General features: G+C 37.5%; 1 protein-coding gene across 6 annotated transcripts in view; it reads right to left on the reverse strand.

The window, feature by feature from the left end:
• Positions 1-21,115, reverse strand: part of PHF14 (PHD finger protein 14) — a 189,608-nt gene extending 168,493 nt beyond the window's left edge. For 4 of the 6 annotated variants that reach the window (XM_055147149.1, XM_055146003.1, XM_055146551.1 and 1 more), the window contains exons 1-4: positions 20,665-21,114; positions 20,065-20,175; positions 8,893-9,686; positions 1,194-1,338 (exon numbers count right to left, since the gene is read on the reverse strand). In XM_055147149.1, the coding sequence (XP_055003124.1) occupies positions 1,194-1,338; positions 8,893-9,686; positions 20,065-20,175; position 20,665 (1,051 nt within the window). In that variant the 5' untranslated portion in view covers positions 20,666-21,114. Of the gene's footprint in view, positions 1-1,193; positions 1,339-8,892; positions 9,687-20,064; positions 20,176-20,664 lie in introns of all 6 variants that reach the window. The other 2 variants (XM_055118864.1, XM_004602215.2) reach the window with 2 other exon arrangements.
• Positions 21,116-21,382: the final 267 nt, after the last annotated feature.

Consider the following 21,382-nt stretch of genomic DNA (forward strand, 5'->3'; position numbering starts at 1 on the left):
ATGTTCAGGGGTTACTTCTGGCTCTGCACTCAAGAATTACTCCTGGCGGTACTTGGGGAACTATATGGGATGCCGGGGATTGAACGCAGGTAGGCCATGTACAAGGCAAATGCCCTACCCACTATACTATCACTCTGGCTCTGTAAAAAATATTTTAAGGAACAACAACAACAACAACAAGACATAGCCACTTAAACAGGGGCCTGGGAGATAGTTCAATAAGTTGAGTGCATTCTTTACATGCAGAAGGCCCATGTTCGATCCTGGTATCACATGGTTTTCCCCTAATTCATGAAGAGCCCCTGTATACTGTCACCAAAAAAAATTAAACTTTTTTGACCTTCTCACCAGCAAAGATACTTCCAATATATTATGGGGGCTATTACTTGAGATTTTAAAACATAATCTCTATAAATTCTCAAGTTCAAAATAAAAACGTATTTCCATGAAAGAAAACTCTATATAGTGCTGCTAGACTTATAATGTAGCTCTTCCAGTAATATAAAATACCCAAGGTCCGGGACTGGAGTGATAGCACAGGGGATAGGGCATAGCTGACCCGGGTTCGATTCCCAGCATCCCACATGGTTCCCGGAGCATCACCAAAAGTTATTCCTGAGTGCAGAGCCAGGACTTAAAACCCTGTGCATTGCCGGTGTGACCCAAAAAGAAAAAAAAAATCCAAGGTCCCTCACCTTATTTTTCTACCACCCCCTTTTCAGAAAATATAACTAACTGTGCCCCAAACAGAAATCTACCTTCTTTAAGAAAACAAACAGAAAGTTCCCTGTCCCAGTTTCTCTGGAGATAACCCCCTCATTCAAGCACCTCTGAGAGGAGTGATAATGCCCACTTTGGGAAACAATGCCCTTCACTAAAATTGGTATGAAATTATTTCTAGTTACATTTAAAACTCAGATACAATGCCATAAAAAAATCACAATAAAAATTTTCTAATATCCTAATTTTACATAATAGAATTTCTATTTTGTTTAAAATATATTTAAATAAAAGTAATCTGGAAAGTGGTACCTACCATACCGAGAATTTAGTACAAAGCATTTAATTAAAATACTATAAAATACTGAATAAAACACCTTAGCATATTACAGAGATACAAGTTGATTTCATTTACATATGTGTCAATGAGTCATTTCTAAAAGGAGATACAACAAAAAGAGGAGCAAAATTACCTTCATGGACTGTAATGCCACAATTGTCACACTGAATTATTTCATCAGCATCCCCGCTATTATCTCCAAGACAAACACAGCAAATCATAATATGGTCCATTTTTTGAGAACTCCAGTTTTGACTCTTCTCAAGAATCAGCGAGTCCTAATATTAAAATATATCAGAAAATCACATATTTAAACATAAAGGTAATTTTTATCAACTTATTTAATGCATTTCCAAAATTACATCTTTCTCTATTCTTTAGTCAAAATGTGCTACATCTGAGCAGAACACTTTTTTGAAAGGACCTACTAAGTAGCCTCTATCTAATTTTAACTTCTATGCAAGTCCTCAATCTTCTCTCTCTCATCTAGGAAATGAAAAAGTAGGCATGCAACTAATAATTCTCCATCTGCTTTGCCGTTCTGAATTATAATTATGTCCCTTAAACCAAGAAAAAGGAAAATTTAATCTACAAGTAATTGTTAATCCCACATATGGGTATAAAAAATATAAAGTATGGTTCCTAATTTGGAAGTTTATAATCCTAACCTGCAAATCTTTTAGAATCCCTACCAAGGGGAAACAAGAAGACAAATATAAACAAGAAATTTTAATTCTAGATAACATAAGCAAGTATGTATGTGAAAACATAGTTTAGACTCTGCACTTCTTAAATGGAAGGAAATTCAGGTTATCAAGCTACTGTATAATAACTCCAAGGGAGGGGCTGGAGCAATAGGACAGCGGGTAGGGCCTTTGCCTTGCATGTGGCCAACCCAGGTTCAATTCCCAACATCCCATATGGTCCCCCAAGCACCGCCAGGAGTAATTCCTGGGTGCAGAGCCAGGAGTAACCCCTGTGCATCACCAGATGTGATCAAAAAAGCAAAAAAAAAAAAAAATCCATGGAAATCTACAGATATAGGGACAATTAGGTACCATTTATATGTGTATATGTGTGTATGTATGTGTGTGCATGAATATATATACATATATATGCATAGGACACCAGCTAAGAAAGGATGCAAGTTGATTAGTTGTTAACAGTCACAATACTATATTAATGTCAAGAAGTATCTAATGGAAAACAGTAATAAAGACATTTCACTAATTTTAAAATAGAATGGAATATATAATAAGACAAATATAAAGGCAATTTTAAGAATTTGCTTCCTATAATTAAAATCTTCCATGTTAATGGATTTGAACTTTAAATGAAACATTAACAAGATAGTAATTCTTACATTTACAAATTGGGTTTAGCATTACATACAAAAAAAAAATGACAATGGAGGGGCTGGAGCAGCAGGTAGAACATTTTACCTTTCATTCAATCAACCAAAGTTTAATTCCCCAGCACTCAGTATGGTCCCCCCAAGCCCACCAGGTGTGAAACCTGGGTGCAGAGACAGGAGTAAGTCCTGAGCACTGCCAGTGGCACAAAACCCTAATACACACAGCAAAAAAGATGACAAGTAAGGATTTTTAAGACCTAACCAGATTCAGAAAAAATAATAAGATCATATCACATACTACAAATGTTGTTTCATACTAATGTTCTCTCATAGTTTTATATTCTTTTAACTCCACCTATATCTAAACTTTTAGAGTTGAATAACAACTGGTATCCATAAATGTCATTTCAATGTTTCCTATATAATACATTAAACTTATACCTGATACTCAAAATAGTTCAGAAGGAAAACAAGTAGGCATTTCTCTTGAGAACCCTTGTATTATAAAGTTTTATTATTTTGCACCTCTGTTAAAATATATATAACTTATAGCTTGGGGCTTTGGGCATGCCTGAAAAAAAAATAGTTAAAAAAAAATTCCTGAAATTAAATCATGTTTTATAGTATTTGGTGCTGTAAGAAAAACAAAAATCTGTCCAGATTTTCATCACATTAGCGTTTGACTTTAAGTCAAATTATTCACTCATTTTCAATCAATTCTCACCAACAGATACTTAATGTTGAAGTTGTTGATTTTTCATCTATAAAATTCAGAAAATAGCAAACACCACCAGGGTGGCCCTACTAGCCCCCAGCACCACTGTGTCTAAGCAGCATCATATCACTATGCCTAAACACCAAAACATCTTGCCCAGTTTGCCACCAGGTCTCGAGCACTTCTTGGGAGAAACAACCCCTTCCACTACACACACACACACACACACACACACACACACACACACACACACACACACGCATACACACACACAGAGCAATTAATAATACCCAGCTCTTGAGACTGTTGTGAGAATTAACAAAGTAAACCAGGAAATCCTAAAATATGTTTTTCTACAAATTCTTTCTTTCCCTTTCTCCTCTCCTCTGCACTTCCAGGTATTTCAAAAACCATGAGTTAACCAATAAACTGAGGAATCTTCTTTTGAAATTCCAAAATAAAAATTACAAGTTTCGATATTATCATATCTTTTCTTATGGTAAATTTAAAAGAGGCATGTTCTTAGAATGCCATATAAAGAGTTAAAGGAATGGGAAAAAAACACAAATAGGTTGATGCATATGCCTGGCACGCTGAGGGTCCAAGTTTGATCCCTTGCACAGCACAACCTCTCACACCACCAAGAGTGCCTTCATGGGCCCCATGACCCCAGTACCAGTGGGGTACTGGGACCCCACTCTCCAAATTAACAAACAAAGCAAATACTAAAATTGTTTCTCTACACCAAATTCTCTCTACATGTAATATCATTTAGAGGCAAAAAAATAAAAACCTATCAAAACTAGCTATTTCTGGCCCTCTAAGTAATTCTCATCATTTCAGAATTACTAAAAACGCAATACATAAAGAGAAAGAAATGGAAGGACAAGAGTCCCACATTTTTATCCTAGCCAAGTTTCTAAGAGATAGTACTTCAATATGGGGATATCTGAATAACATTCTCTTGAGAACTATAAGCTTTCTTTAACAGATCAAACATGTGGATAAGCACACTTATGATCAAATTAAAAGGTATATCAATTTAATTAGCATATTCTCAAAGTTCTATCTTTCAAGTTTCTGGCAAAAATACTTTATGAAATAAATAATCTGAAAATATAAATTACAAAAAAGATAGAAATAGGAATAGTGAATTTTTTCTCCATAGGAATGCAGGTGTTCACCCGAGTCATATGTTGGAGAGTGTGTGTGTGTGTGTGGGGGGGGTGATAGGGATCAAGCTCGAGGTCTCATTCATACAAACCATGCACTGTCCACTGAGCGAGGTCCCTAAGCCTCAGAATGTGATCATTCTAATGGCATGAGTATCATCATGTCAGGGAGGTGCTTTAGTCAGAGTACATGCTTTGCACTTTGCACTCCTGGGTTTGCTCTCTGGGCACCAGAAAAAAAAAATAATAATAGTAAAAGGTACCACAGCAATATGACTAATTCTTTTGATTTTTCCCTTTGTGTTTAAGGTTGATCCAAAAATCTGAGTAATTTTAAATTAAACTTTCAATAGTCTCCAAAATGTTTAAAGTTTATATATTTACATATTCCATAACAACACACACATAAAATTTTAAAAAAAACAATATATGCATTCCACATAGATGATTACAGATGATCAATAGAATAAGGTAAATTGTGTACTTAAGTAAACTCTAGGGCAGAATCAATAGTACAATGGGAAGGGCATTTGCATTGCAGGTGGCTGACCAGGGTTTGATCTCCAGTGTTCCATATGGTCTCCTGAACACTACCAGGAGTGATTCCTGAGCACAGATCCAGGAGTAAGCCCTGAGCAGTGCTAGATGTGGCCCAAAAAACAAAAAGAAAGTAAATAAGAGGAAAGGAAATTCTAGTATACTTCATATGAAACCAGAATGAGAGGGCTGTAGAGATGGTACAGCAGCTAGGGTTCCTGCCTTCAGAGGCAGCCCTGGTTCAATCCCCAGCATCCCAAGCAACACCTGTAGTAATTTCTGAGTGAAGAGCCAGGAACAATGCCTAAGCATCACTAGATGTGGCTCAAAAACAAAAGTAAGGGGGGGAAAAATGGGAAAAAATGTCCTATTATTTCAAAAAATAATTATTAAACCAAGAACTCTGACCAAAAGTTTTTCCCTCTAAACTTTTTTTTTTTTTTTGCTTTTTGGGTTACACCCAGCCATGCACAGGGGTCACTCCTGGCTCTGCACTCAGGAATTACTCCTGGCGGTGCTCAGGGGACCGTATGGGATGCTGGGAATCGAGCCCGGGTAAGCTGAGTGCAAGGCAAACACCCTACCCGCTGTGCTATCACTCCAGCCCCTTTTCCTCTAAACTTTTAAACATTCACTTCTCAAGAATCTCAAGTGATTTTTATACCTTGTTACAATGATTTTTTTTGTTTTGTTTTAGGGCCACACCCAGTGATGCTCAAAGGTTACTCCTGGATCAGTACCCAGGAATCACTCCTGACAGTCCTCCAGGAACCATATGGGATTCCAGGGATCAAGCCCCAGTCAGTCATATGCAAGGTAAGCACCCTATCTGCTGTACTATCTCTCTGGGTGCATTGAGAGCTTAGAGCAATTTCCCTGTTTTTAAATGTAAAGGTAATTTGGAAAGTCTGAAGGGCCAAACAGAAGTAGTTATTTATAAATATTGGCAAAATTTTAATATTCATTTAATAAAAAAACAGATAAGAACTGCCATTTCTCCACACAGCAAGATCCATTTAACAAAACGTAGTTGTCTGTGATGTTTTTATTCACTTATTCATTTGTTTTGAGGCCGTACCTCGGAGTGATCAGGGCTTACTGCTAGCTCTGCACTCAGGGATTACTCCTGGTGGGACTCAGAGGACCCAATGGGATGCCAGGGATTGAACTTGATCAGCCATGTGCAAGGCCAGTGCCCACCTGCTATTCTAGCTCTCCAGCCCCCATACAACAAGGGTCTCTTTGTTTTGTTTTATTTGGGGGTAGGGAGGTTTGCTTTTGGGGTCACACCACCCGCTATAGCCCCAAATCCTCCTCAAGCAATAATGCCACTGACAAAGGCAAGTATGTATCTACACAGAAAATACAGGTTATCAAATGTCCAATTCCAGAACAGTAGCTTTCTCATTATGGTTAAGGCTCTTTCAGGTAAAAGTAAAAGCTACTTTCAGAAGAATACTAAGATTGTTTACAATTATCACTCCTTCTTTTACAAGGTGAGTGAAGTCTTTCAGACATGGGATTGCATGATCAATATAACAACTTGGCTGCCTGAAATGACTTTTATTTTTAAAGTTCCAAGTTTTGAATTTTGTTTCCTGCATTTTTTCTTTCACTTTCATTTAATTTTCACCTTTTTACCTTTATTTTTCCATTTTCAAACTTGAAATGGTAAATATTAGCAGACAAACCTACTTTAACATAATTGAGGTCCTCCATAATATATTAAGGGTAAAAAAGGCACTAAAACCAAAAATTTAAGATCACTACTCCAGAGTATTTTAGGACTCTGTATGACAGGGATATTAAGCAATATGAAAAGGTCTTGCCCCTCCAAAGCAAAAAATAATGAAAAGGTCAAATTCCCCTAAAATGTTTCATATTATAAAAAGTTTCTTTTATCTACAATAATCATAGCTTAAAGAGTTTAAATAATAATATTAAAAGAAAAATAGCTGTGAAGCTTTCAGGTAGAATATTACTAAATGATATTAACCTTCTGATGTTCTACAGAAATGTAGAGTATAACGGAAAACTTGTGCAATGAACAAAAATAATTTAATGTAATCTCCATCAGAAACTTTGTGATAATTTTATCTATGAAGGGCTCTGCAGGAACAGGAATGATAGTGCAGCTGGTAGGGTACTTGCCTTGCACATGGCTGACATGGATTTGATCCCTGGACCCACATATGGCCCACCAAGAGTGATCCAGTAGCACAGAGCCAGGATTAAGCCCTGAGCATAGCCAGGCATGGCCCCAACACCAACAACAACAAAAAAGTGCTCCGTAACTTCATTTTTTGGGGACTATTAATTAACTAAAATATATGAAGTCCCTTTGTTTACTAGTCTCTTTTAATAAGAGAAAACTAAACACCAACAATGCATCTTTGCATCACAAAGTACACTGCAGGATCCTAAGCGATATGTTATATATTAAAGATTTAACAATGTATACAAATGTATATTTTACGAGGAAAATTTCTAAACAAATGCAGATCCTCCCCATACCTTAACATTAAAATCTGCTCTATACAACTTCTACTATTTGTCAGCCTACATTTTTAACTGTCAGGCTAATGAAAGTGAAGGAAATGGTGCTGTCAAAGGTAAACTTTTATAGTAGATACAGAACAAGTACTAAATACTATAAAATAGACTGGATATATGCCTAAATTTAGCAATTGGATTCTCCAACCTGTTTCTTAAATTCAACTTAGATGTACGGAACTCATTGTGCTACAACATTATGAATCTTAAATTTAATTGCAAATCACAATGCTTCTTTACCTGAAGATAAGAATTAGCATTAACACTGAGGTACGCAACACTCTTCATAGGAAAGTGGGCAACTTACCAAAGCCAATGTTTATAATCTAAAATATAAGCTTCTGTTTGATCCCTATTGTCATGTGTCACCCCTCACAGCCTGCTATAACTTTGGTAAGAAAATCACCAAAATGTTATTGAAATTTAAAAGGTAATCACTGCTATGTAAAACCTGTAAGCAGAAAAGTGTAAAAAAGAATAAAACATAGCTGGAAAATCTTTCTACCAGTTTAGCCTACTTTAATGATATGGGGGAAAAAAACAAGTGTTTGGTAAATAAATGAAATCTGGTAACTATAAACACATTAATGGAAATGAAATACAATTATCAGTTCTACATGTGATGTAACAGGTACATCTACATGTAAGAAACAACTAAATCTCTGGAAGAAAAACATATACATAAACACACAGACAAAGAGACACAAATATGTTTGACTGAAGAGTCTTGAATGTTGCATCTTGGGCCCAACTGACAAACCTAACTTTCAGTAGTAGAACTTCAAGTGAAGAACTGAATCATTACGGTAGTTTTATGACAGGAATGTTTGTTTTGTGAGAGAAATGTTTGCTTTCTTTCACTTCTTTGTGGAGATTTATTCACTAGACATATGTAAACATGTAGTTTGTATTTACTCCCCTATAACTAAAGGAAAAATTTGGTGACTATTCAGATGATGGGTGTTTAACTGAAAAAAAAAAAAAATAACCTTTAAAATAATAACCTTTAAAAATCTCTAAAAGCCTAAGACAATCATCATGTTGTCTATTGTCCTGCTCTAAAATATTCTAAAGTCTATACTTTTATGTAATTATGAACATGACTAAATTCAAACAAAGTGACCTTTATTTTCATAATCCACTGAGTATTATTCAGTAGTCCCATGTAAAACTGGCAAGGAGCGCACAAATTAGAATGGAACACATTACCATTTCCCAAGTCTATAGATATAAAAATCTTTAAACATATAAACTGTGCACTCTTTGAGGGCGGTGATTGTGAGTTCCTTGAGAACGGTGACAAACAGTAGATACTCAATAAAGATTGGTTGGCCAATGAATAAATGTTAGTTAGGGTACTCATTCACTCCCATAGATTTCAAAAAAGCCATTTAATATAATGAGTAGAATTTAGAGAATGAGTAGGTTTATAATGAGTAGGTTTAGAGAAGGATTCCCTTTCCCCAGACAAACAGATATCATAAAAATTGGGTTCATCTACCTCATTACTCTTGCTTTGAGATAGTGTCAGGCTATCATTGGTCAGTTCCTCATCATCACCACTGTTTCTGCTAAGAACTTTACTCTTCTTCTTCTTGCAACCCCCTTCACTGGCAGGGCTGCTATGATCTTCATCATTGCCTTCATCATTCTCATCCTCATCACTCACACTTCCCTCATCTTCATCATCCTCATTGTCTCCATCACTTCCCTCTTTCTGAGATGCAGATCTTCCCTTTCTCTTTACTATGGTGGGTCGCCAATCATTGTCATCTTCACTGTCATAATCATCCATGTCATTCAGTTCTTCCATGGAAACAAAATCCAAAAGTGGCCGATTTCGACGAAGGTTCCACTTTTTGGGTTCACTGACTTGTTCCTCTGTAGCTGTTGTTGTGGTGGGGGCAGAAGGAGAAGTGTTAACAGTAGGAGGACTTGTGGCTGGGATGCTGGCAGCAGCAGAAGTAGCCACATTGTCAGATACTGTTGCTTTTTCTTTCTCCTTCTCTTTCTCCTTCTCTTTCTCTTTTTCTTTCTCCTTCTCTTTTTCCTTCTCTTTCTCCTTTTTCTTTCTAGGTTTTTCTCCATTGTCTTCTTCCTCTTTCTTTTCTATTTTAATTAACTGTTTTTCAGATGACACTATTTCTTCCTCTGTCGAATTTTTAAGTGGTTCTTCTTTGACTTTAACATCTTCATTTAGTTCTTCCTCCAAAATATTTTCTTCAGAATCACTACAGGAACCTTCTCCACTGTCCTTTGAGGGATCTTCACTTCCATTACCACTCCCTTCTGAATCTGTTGAAAATATGAGAAAAAAAACCACACATATGTAGATACATACACACACACACACACAACATTGACACAAATGAAACCACCAAATTTGTGAAAAACTTGCAAAACAATATAAACAAATTTAAGTCAAAGGATGGTAGACATTCCCAACCAGATTAAATAAACTGATGAAGTTGATATAATGATTTAGTTAAATAAATTACTAATGAAGATGAATATACATAACTAAATTAAAATATGCAAGAGGCAATTTTTTCTAAAAGTAAATATGTTTTTTCCCTAATTGGGCACCTGAGTTCAGTTTATTATAATATAGACCGTTTTCTTTCCCTTAAGTCTTGCTTTCAAAAACTGTATAACTTTGAGCATTAAGCCACATTCAGAGCAAGAAAAAACTGACATTAAAAAAAAAAAAACCTTGTTTCATTGATATCACGCTTAACCTGCAAAAATGAACAGAGACATTTAAGACATCAATTTGTACCACATACCAAGTCACTTTGAGGTATTAACTATACAGATGATGACACAATAGCAATGCCACTGAAAATGAAAGTTGCAAGAGAAGTTATCAGTTTTCCTGCTTTTTAGAATACTCTTCATATAGATAAGAGTCACCTATGCTCTTAAAAAGTCATGGTAATAATTACTGAAACGCTAGAATTAGAAAGTTGGTGACTTTTTTAAGAAATTAGTCCATCCTGAGAATGAGCAATACATTCTAAAAGAACAGGCTGAGGACATGAAGAAGCTCATGCAGAACAATAAACTTTCTAACATGTTTCTTCGATCATACGTAGGGCATTTCATGCCTTCCTTACCCTAACCACCTAAAAACCTTCTCCTCCTTCAGTGGACATTTATATTAAATGTCAGAGACTAATCATATAAATCTAAGCTATTTGGGAAAAGAGAAAATTAGGAAGAAAAAAGTAGAGCAGGAGAAAGGGGGGAAACAAATTAGTCACAGTAAGTCTTACCTAATACTGATAGAAAAATCTATAGGTTAACAATTTTTCACACCTGTAGCCAAAAAAAGAAAATTTTAAATGATGACAAAAGCTCTGGTTTCAGACCATTTTAATTTCAATTAACTCAACCAGTCTTGCATCCAGTAATTAGTCTGACATTAAAAGTGAAGGAAGTTATCCTATTACAAATTCTTCACAAATAATTGATTATAAAAAAAACAAAAATAAAAAAACTGAAAAACCCTGCAAGTAAATCACATAAAGAAGACAAGTTTAGCAGATGCTGACTGGTGTCATAAAATATTTATCAATCTCAAGATCATCAGGCAGGTATCCATTGGTTATTTAAGAATATTGTAATTATTGTGAAATAACATTTTCATCCTAAACAATCTTGCATGGGACATAAGAGCGATCACGCAAGTTAACAATTCCTTATCTGAAACTTTTGGAGCCTGATGTGTTACAGAATTTTCATTTTTGTCAGATTTTAGAGAGATAACACAGTATATTGATATTATGTTAATGTCTCCAGTAAGATGTAAGATTATGTTCTATGATCAAACATATTATTTTTGCAGAAGTACAAATATATACAAGTATGATATATAGGCCATATAAAAATAAACTGCTAGCATTCCAGCCAGGTTTTAACACCAAATAAATTTGTGCCAAATTTAGGAAATTCTTTTGGATTTATAAGCATGTGGATTTAAAGAAAAAGAGTGTGAAACCAACACCATCACAAATAAATAATTTCTTTTTAATTGAACAGTTGTAAAAAAAATCCTTAAAAATTATAATTTTCTGTCACTCACAATTAAACCCAGTCTACCAAGAAAAGCAAATTCTAATAAAAAGAAAACAACAAAAACAATTTTTAAACTTTTTTATATATGAAACTAATTAATAATAATAAGAGTTGGGGGGCAGAGTGATAGTATAGCAGATAAGGGTGTTTGCCTTATATGCAGCTGCTCGACGTTTGATCCCCAGCATCCCATATGGTCCCCTCAGCATCTCCAAGAGTGATTCCTGATTGCAAAGCCAGAGAAAGCCCTGAGCATCACCAAGTATGGTCCCAAGTTATAAAATTTTAAAAATTAAAAATTTAAAAGCAGAGCTGACTAGATACTATTATACCATGCTGACTGAAAAATTGGAACACCTCACAAGTAATGCCATAATTAAGAGCTGGAAAACTGAAAAATGGAGTTTTTACCAGTAGTTTCAGTAAAAATAAATCAGCAGATAATAAGATTAACCATGATAGAAATGTGGGTATTTGATTAAAACTGAGGCTAAGTTTTACAGAATGTCAGTTACATTTACAGTGGTTTTGGTTATTGCCAGTGCCACCATTCATTTCTTAAAGTGAAAAGAGTCAGAGAAATAGCTCAATGAATGCAGGTTTTGCTCTGTACCCTGGGGGTCTAGGTTTGACCCCTGGTATAGCATGGTTCCCAAGCACTGGTGGATGTGGTCACAAAACAAAATAATAATAATTTAAAAACTAATAACATCAACAACATAGAAGAAAATCAATACCATGTGACAGTACCTGAGTAGAAAACCAAACTTTAAAATTTTAAATGTCTTATATTTGCTTTTAAAATAATGTGATTTTTTTTTTAACAAATCCAAATGCTAGAGGCTTACCTAACCCTTCACTCTCTAAATATAACATTTTAGAAGCCAGACAGATAGTACAGCAGGTAGGGAGTTTGCCTTGTACTTGGATGACCAAGGTTTGACCCTAATAGTTCCCTCAGGCAAGTCTGTCATGAGTGAGCAATGTCAGGTGTGACCCAAAAACAAACAACAAAAAAAGAAAAAAAAACAGAAATATCTATATATGATATACAAATATATATAGATATATAGAAATACCTATATATTTATATATATATGTCTCACAATGGAGATGTTACTGGGATCTGCTTGAGCAAATCGATGAACAATGGGACGACAGTGCTATATATATATATATATACACACATGTATATATACATATACATATGTGTATATACATATGTATATATACACATATGTATATATATCTCACATTTTATCCATATTCCAACTGTAGGAACCAGGAATATACCTTTGATCTCTGAAAATTTTATCATTCTTTGACCTCTGAAAAATAACTTCATCTGATAAGCCATCACTTCTTTTTATTACAAATATCTTTAAGGAGATATAAACAATGTTCAGTTCCTAACTTAGCTTTGAATAAGAACAATGAGAAAAGGCCTCTTGTCTATAATTATAATTTTTTAGGATACAAAGAAAAATGTTCTAACACTAAAAATTCAAATAATGCCTCTGTGCAAATTACCAAATTCATGGAAAGAAGGAAGGAATGGAGGGAGGGAGGGAGGGAAAGAGGGAGGGAGCTCAAACAAAAGCAATTACTGACAAAGATTCAGGACCAGTAAGAGAGCACAGTATTTAAGGTCTTGTATGTAGCCAACCACAGTTCAATACCCATTCCCTCAGTATCCCCTGAGCATCTCCAGGTGTAGTCCTGGAGGCTTCCTGAGCACCACCTGAGTGACCCAGGTAATACCCTTGCCAGAGCAGAACCAAATCCTCACGCACTCCTACAAAATTGTCAGCCCAGCTGCCCAAGATCTTTGGGAGTAACCCCTTAGAGTTCGAGCATCACTTGGGATGCTTCTCCAAAAAACAGTATTAGGTTTGGGAAAAGGAGAAAGCTCAACTTATTGAACACATGCTATGCATGCAGGAAGCCTTGGTTCCATTCCCAGCACTACATGTTTCCCGAGGAGTGATACATGAAAACAGAGTCAAGAATGGCCACTGAGCACCACTGGGTTTGGCAAAAAAAAAAAAAGGAAGAAAAGAAAGGTGGGGATAACCATTAAGTTAGAGTTTGTACTGAAAACATTTGTTTACATTAGAAAATAATCTTTAAAACTGAATTTCTACTTTTTGTTAGTTCAATAAGCGGTGTTTCTCGGGATACTGAGCTCAGAATCAGAGCACTAGTTCGACCCCAGGTACCATGAAAAAAGAAACTTTCTCACATGTAAACATATCCAAATTTCTCTAAGCAATAACTCTTTCGACTACCAATCATTTATTATAGCTTATAAAATTTAAAAATCCTTCAAGAACTCCTTTACAATATGCAATGACTAGTTGCTCCCTGAAAAATACTAAATAATATCATTTTAATTTTGTCTTATATTAGATTTACAGTATAAAATATCATCTTTGCTCATCAATTCTAATTATTCTTTCCATAGCTCTATTGCTCTTGTGGAGGTTCCCAAACTTACTTAGCCTACCACCTTCTTTTCAGGAAAAAAAAAAAAATTGCTTTAAACCCACCTGAAAATCTACCTTCTTCAAGCAAGCAAACAGAAAGTTCCCCACCAATAGCACCATAGGCTACTACCCAGTGAATCATTCTAGGCCCTTGCAGGGGACAGTGCTGCCCACGTTAGGGCACAGTGATATAGTTCCAGTCATCAGTACTATATATCAATATAAATATATATGTAATATATATATAAATGTTTGTATTCATATACATACAAACACAACAGGTAATGGATCATCAGTCTACTGATTATTCAGTTATATTCTTAAGGTCACCTTTGACTTAAGAAATCAACAGAACTAATTCTCTGCTTATTATAGTTCTAGATGTGCGCCTTACATTTAAAGATAAATACAGAGCAGTGATTCCCAAGTGAAAACAACTTTGTCCCACAAGAGAACACATGGTAATTTTTAGTCCACAGATAGGCTGCTATAAAAGGTGGAGGGTGTGGAGGAAAGTAGGAAATGATATTATTGGCATTCAGTAGGTAAAATGCAGGAAGCTACAAAACATCCTACTATGTACAGGACAAACCTCCACAATAGGGGCTGGAGTGATAGCATAGCGGGTAGGGCGTTTGCCTTGCACGCGGCCGACCCGGGTTCAAATCCCAGCATCCCATATGGTCCCCTGAGCACCGCCAGGAGTAATTCCTGAGTTCAGAGCCAGGAATAACCCCTGTGCATCGCCAGGTGTGACCCAAACCCCCCCCCCCCAAAAAAAAAAAAAAAAAACCTCCACAATAAGGAATCATCCAATCCAAATACCAAAAACACCAAGGTTGAGAACCTGACCTAGCATATAAAGCCTCATTTTAACCTCATTACACTTTCCCAGGCTGTTCTCCTATTATTTTATTTATTTCTGAAAACCAAACATAAATACTTTCCAGATGTCACACTAACAGTTATTGTTTTCCCCACCTACATTTTAATTTTTTCAGTTCCTAGTGCAACTCTTTCATCATTTAACTGTTCTCTATATAGTCTAAAGTAATCCCATCTTGTTTGAAACACTTGAACTATACGTCATCAATCAAGTCTTTTACCATTATTAAAAGACTTAGAATTTTATTACTAGAAAGATTAGCTTAACTAGGAATTTAACTAGCTTAACCAGGAACTAGGAATTAGCTTAACTAATCTTCCTAGTAATAAAATTTCTTTTTGAATTCCACACATTATCTGACATGATGCTCTAAGCAAAGCTAGAGATACTGAACTTACCTTGGTCCACTTAGCCATTGTCAGGTTAAGCACAAAATACTACCAAAGTCTCAACCTCTTTCAGATAGATTACTATCTTAAAACATGGTCTAACTAAACTACAGTTCCAAATGTAAAATTAAGCCTTTTCCTTTGACCAAGGCATTAGGAGGACACAGCATAGGTATTTTTTCTTGTTTAATGGAAGTAATCAACACACTGAAATACCCAATGGATACAGCAGACCACTAAGGGGAGTCTATTTCAGTATTTTCCAACCTTTCCCCAACTTCTTGTTCCTTCCTGTGACACCTTGTTTCCTCGTTTCTTATTCCACATTAAATACTTGCTGTGAGCCCCCATCCTACCAATTAGCCCCAGTCTTATAACGTGAGCCCTCATTCTATGTAACATTCAACTATGGGCCCCTTGCAGTATCTGAGAGCCTACAGTGGGTCATGTGGCCCCCAGTTGATAAGTGCTGGTGTATTCTATCTTAAATGTCTCCTGTTTCATCCCCAATCTTAGATCTCAGTCTCAAAAATAATCACTTCAACTAGGCCAACCATGAAATTGCAGCTATTTTCCTGGTTTTGACCCACAAAACCAGTAATTTCCTATGGCATTACATTTTGACAGTGCTATACACAATTATTCTGATTGTCAATACCATAATAAAAATATATTTTTATGGTCATTTTGGGACTTATTACTTACAAAGTTTACTGACTATCCTCAACTCAAAAATTATAAATTCAGTACAACTTTTTACATTAGAGCAAAATAAAAGATTAACAATTTTCACTTGAAAATTTGCTGACTGTAACAGATTAAGTGTTGATAATCACATGCCAATCTCATAGCAAGTTATTTTTTAGCAATATGCATTGCTTCTTATCACCTGCAAGGCATATTAATAACACTATGTTTAACTACAAAGGTATTTCATTGTCTGTATTTGTATAAAAGCTGGACATAGACATGAAGTTTTATAGTCAAAATTTCAGTTTCCAAAATGAAGATCAGAAGAAACTGATGCACAGAACCAGTTAGCAAAAATTTAGACCAACCAATAAACCACTTTACCATTAAGTTCTTAGGAAGTCAGCAGTTCAGTCAATAAGACATTTCAACTTAACATAGACTGTTTTGAAAGACACCATAATGGGACAGAAGTTTATTATTTTTCCACTTCCAATTTAATCTTCTATTCAGAAATAGGATTAGGATTCCACAACTCAGCATGTTTGAAACCAATTAAGTCTAATCCAAGAGTTTCAAATGAAGTCTGATGATCTTAGGCAGAGTATAAAAAGATTCAGAGGCCAGAGAGACAGCTCAAAGGCCTGAGTGCATACTTTGCATGCAGGAGGCTTAGGTTCCATCCCAAGACAGCATGGTCACCTGAGCACCATTGGGAGTGACCTGACCTCCTGAATGCAGAGGCAGGAGTAGCCACAAACACCACCAGAGGCTCAAAAACAGAAAAAAAGGACTCCAACAGAAAATACTGATAAGACATTACCTCAGCTATGGGGGCACCAATGCACCTTCCACACGAGTAAAAAATACAATTCAATTTTCACTGACTATTAACTTTTTGTACAAAATCAATTTATATTAAGCTTTGATTTATACTAACATATCAAGATAATCTATGACCATAGCAAGCCAGCAGGTGAAGTAAAATGCAAGTACAACAGATTAGCTGCAACAAAAGAAACAGAAATAGCACTTTAAGAATTTTTAAAGGAAACTAACAAAACTGATCTTATCACTCATCACAATTATTAGACAATAATTCCAATCAACTGATTTTAATTTAAGAAGGCCAAGAATCTCTATTTACCATCTGTAATCTCTTGATACCATAAATTATTTTGAGCAAGTTGTTTATATGTTTTACTCTATTTTTGAGTTGTTTCAACCCCTGTGAAGAGAAAAATACCTGCAAATGGCTTCATTTCAATAAAATAAGAGAAGAAATAACTTGAAAGTCAACATTTAATGTCACAGAGGTAATTACAGAATAGTTTTAGAGTTTTCACCATATGCTATTCAAATAAACCTTTTAAGATTTAACTATTTTTGCCAGCTAATGACATAAGCCATAACAAATTAAACTGTATTCTAAGGCAAAAATATTCTCTGCCAACGTTGTCATCAAGACAAGTAAAAGAGGGGCTGGAGCAATAGAACAGCGGGTAGGCGGGTAGGGCGTTTGCCTGGCACGTGACCAACCCGGGTTCAATTCCCAGCATCCCACATGGTCCCCTGAGCATCACCAGGAGTGATTCCTGAGTGGAAAGCCAGGAGTAACCCCTGAGCATCACCAGGTATGACCCAAAAAGCAAAAAAAAAAAAAAAGTAAAAGAGGTTTAATTTTTTATAACTGTTTTCTCTCTCTTTTCTTCTAAGCACCAAACATCATAAATTCACTGGGAGATGGGAAAAAAAACATGCAAATATTAAAAACGAATTGATCAAGGCGAATATAACAATTTAGAATTGCAAGCATTTTCAGTTTTACCACAATGATCAAGTATTTTTAATTTACCATTACATCTATGTACAGTTTAAAAATAGCAAATTTTGGAGTCAAAAAATAAAGACTGGGGGGCTGGAGCAATCGCACAGCGGGTAGGGCATTTGCCTTGCATGCGGCCGATTGCAAGGGTTCGATTCCCAGCATCCCATACGGTCCCCTGAGCACAGCCAGGGGTAATTCCTGAGTGCAGAGCCAGGAGTAACCCCTGTGCATCGCCAGGTGTGACCCAAAAAGCAAAATAAATAAATAAATAAATAAAGACTGGGGCTAGTGCGATAGTACAGCTGGGAGGGCGTTTGCCTTGCACACGGCTGAGCCCAGTTCAGTCCCAGCATCTCATACGGTCCCCAGAGCACCGCCAGGAGTGATTCCTGAATGCAGAGCCAGGACTAACCCCTGACCATCACCAGTGTGACCCAAAATGCCAAAAAAAAAGATAAAGACTATGGCTGGAGAAGTAGAGCAAAGGGCTGGAGCACACAGCTTTGGCAGGTTCAGTGCCCAGCAAGTATGCATGGTCATCTGGCACCTCCAAGTAGCTACCAAGTACTACTGATTGTTGCATCACCAAAATAGACAAAAATCTAACCTATTACTACTTGACTAAAGTAAATTCCTTAAAATCAATACCAATCATCTCTAAATCTCTGACTGAAATGCTATACAGATTAAATGTTTATTAAGACAGTGGGTAATGTACTTGCCATATATGCGGCAGACCCCACAATCCACTAAGCAAGCACATAGTCCCTTGAGCACTGCCTGGAGTTACCCTTGGCACACAGCCAGGAGTTAGCCCTGAGCACTTCAGAGTACGACTCCTAAAAAAAGTTTTTTATTGGGGCTGGAGCAATAACACAGCGTGTAGGGCATTTGCCTTGCATGCAGCCGACCCGGGTTCGATTCCCAGCATCCCATATGGTCCCCTGAGCACCGCCAGGGGTGATTCCTGAGTGCATGAGCCAGGAGTAATCTCTGTGTATTGCCGGGTGTGACCCAAAAAGCAAAAAAAAAAAAAAAAAATTAGCTTTTTATTATAGAGAAAAAAAGTTCTCAATCACAAAGCAAATTCTGCCTGCTGATGCTACTGGCACCTTAGCAAGTGGAATGGTGTGGCAAGATTGAGTCCCTAAAGCTTACACTGTTACACTTTTGCAAACCAATACAACCTCAATTTTTTTTTAAAGTTTAATAACAACAGCCAGAGATATAGCTCAAAGAGTTTTGTATTGTGTACCTGCTTTACATTCGGGCAACCTCGGTTTGTTCCCCTGACACTACCTGTTCCTTTGAGCAGCATCAGGGGGACCCCAAGTACAAAGCTGGGTTATAGCCCCTGAGGACCTACTAAGAACAGAAGATGTGGCCCCAAAGTAACCAAAAGAATGTAATAATAGCAACACAACACATCCCTCCTACATCTCTAGCAGGAGACAAAAATAAAAGAGAGAAATGAGACTAAGAAAAGCAAACTCTTAAATTTAAAGTGATAAAAATTAAAAGGCTTTACTTTCTCACTTAAAATTTCCATCAAGGGGAGCAGAATCACAAGTTTCATTACTCATGCATTTATTTGCATTTTTCACATAAAGTCTTTTAAAATAATCTATGTTTCTCAGAGTTCGGTAACTAAAATTTATATACATAAATATACATGCATGTGTGTATATATAGAGAGATACACACAAATATGTGGTACAATGAACAAAAGATACGAGAAAAACGTATTTTTTCTTTCACAATTTTCACATTAATATACAACCTTCCAAAAAAGCTGTTTTTTAAATTACAAAATATAAGCAAGCAAGCATGCCCTATACCACAATTTTTTGAAAGGCCCCAATAGGTCTAGGTCTAGAACCTACGACAAAACACAACTTTTCACTGAAGTTAATCTTATTCTATTATAAAAACTGAGGGAAAAAAAAAACTCCCCTCGGAGGTTGCTAATTTGAAATGAAAGGAATATTGCTTACAGTGTTCTGAGGAGAATATATTCTGGGATCACTCGATTTGTTTCCTTTACCCAAGGACAAAAATATTTTAAGTTAAGTTCCTCCCTGGCAATTATCTCTAAGTAGCTATCAACAAAAACAGAAGCAATGATAGGATCTAGTGATGGGATCTTAAGAAAATATGGGGATCAGATGGACAAAGTAAATGAGATTTATGTGCTTTAACTTTAAACTGGCACAAAAAATCAAAATCGATTCTCGGTAATAAAAAAAAAAGTTGGCCAAAAAAAAAAAAAAACAACTGCAAGAAAGCTGGGTAAAGGAAAGAGTGAAGAAACGGTTACCTGAGGCATCTCCAACTTTAAAGTCACTGTCATCTGAACTATCATAATCGAGAGCTTCTAGCAGAGAAGCTGCCAAAGGCTTCACCTGCCTCCTCTTGGAGCTGCGATCCACTGTCAAAGAGAAAAACATTAGACCGTCATTCATAATCACACCAGGCAGAAGAGCAGCGGTGCTGAGAGAAGGTGCAGGTGACATCGTGCAGGGAATTTTTTTTTATCTATTACGGTTTTCAGCAAAAGGTCGGTCGGGAAGGCTGGGATGGGAATGCTGGCCAGGAAAAAGGGGCGGGTAGGGCGGCTGCAAGGGCAGCTCCAGCCCGACGGTGCAGCCACCGCGAACCTAGGTCGGACAAAAATCAAAGCTGACCTAGCTCTAGCACCAACTTGTGAATTTTCTGCAGATCGCTCGAAATCCCTCAAGCAGGCATCGTAACAAGTCTACAGGCAAAAATAGGAATAAAGCCAGGGAACGCGAGCAGCCGCGATCACTTCGACGACCCGTGGAGGTCCCTCCCCAAAGCCCCCCTGGTCCCGCCAAGCCTGACTTCTACAAGGGCTCAGTGGGACTTTTCTCCCCGCGGAGGCCTCCCACACACTTACTAAGGAATCCGTGAGGTGGTCGTTTGGAGAAGACCTAAGGAGAGGCTGCGAGCCCGAGCAGCGCCGAGGTCGGGGACTGGGACCGCGGAAACAAGTCCGAAGGATGCTATTTAAAAGCGGCGCCTCGGACCGGCCTCGGGAGCCCCCGGCACGCCAGCCCCGCCGTCCCCTCCCGCCCCCCGCCCCCCAACCCTCGCAGACCCGGCCTCGGCCGCTAGCTCCCCTTCCCACGGTGCGCCCGACGGCTCTGGCAGTGCGGCCAGCCCTCCGGCCCAGGGGAATCGATTCCCCCCCGTTAAAACGACTAGAAAAATAATTTTTAAAACTTTATTAGCCTGCACCAGAAAGCAACAAAAGACCCACGTAACTGACACAGTCCGAGGCCGGTTGCTTGAGACAATAGGGAAAGCAACGACCCGGATACAGCTCAGAAGACAAGGAAGTGAAACCACTCGGTGAGTGTGGCCCTGAGAGCAGCAGGAGCCGACTGCGCATGTGCTGGGCTCGTCGCGGCGCCTCCTACGGGAGGCGGGGCTGAACAGAGCCGAGAGGAGCCGAGGAGAGCCGAGGGGAGCCGAGGAGAGCCGAGGGGAGCCGAAGGGAGCCGAGCGGAACCGAGGGGAGTCGAGGGGAGCCGAGGGGAGTCGAGGGGAGCCGAGGAGAGCCGAATGAAGCCGAAATTAGAGGTGGCCGAGGAGGGAGCCAAGAGGAACCTGAG

The sequence above is a fragment of the Sorex araneus genome, chromosome 1, assembly GCF_027595985.1.
Source record: "Sorex araneus isolate mSorAra2 chromosome 1, mSorAra2.pri, whole genome shotgun sequence".
In the NCBI taxonomy this organism is placed as follows: domain Eukaryota; kingdom Metazoa; phylum Chordata; class Mammalia; order Eulipotyphla; family Soricidae; genus Sorex; species Sorex araneus.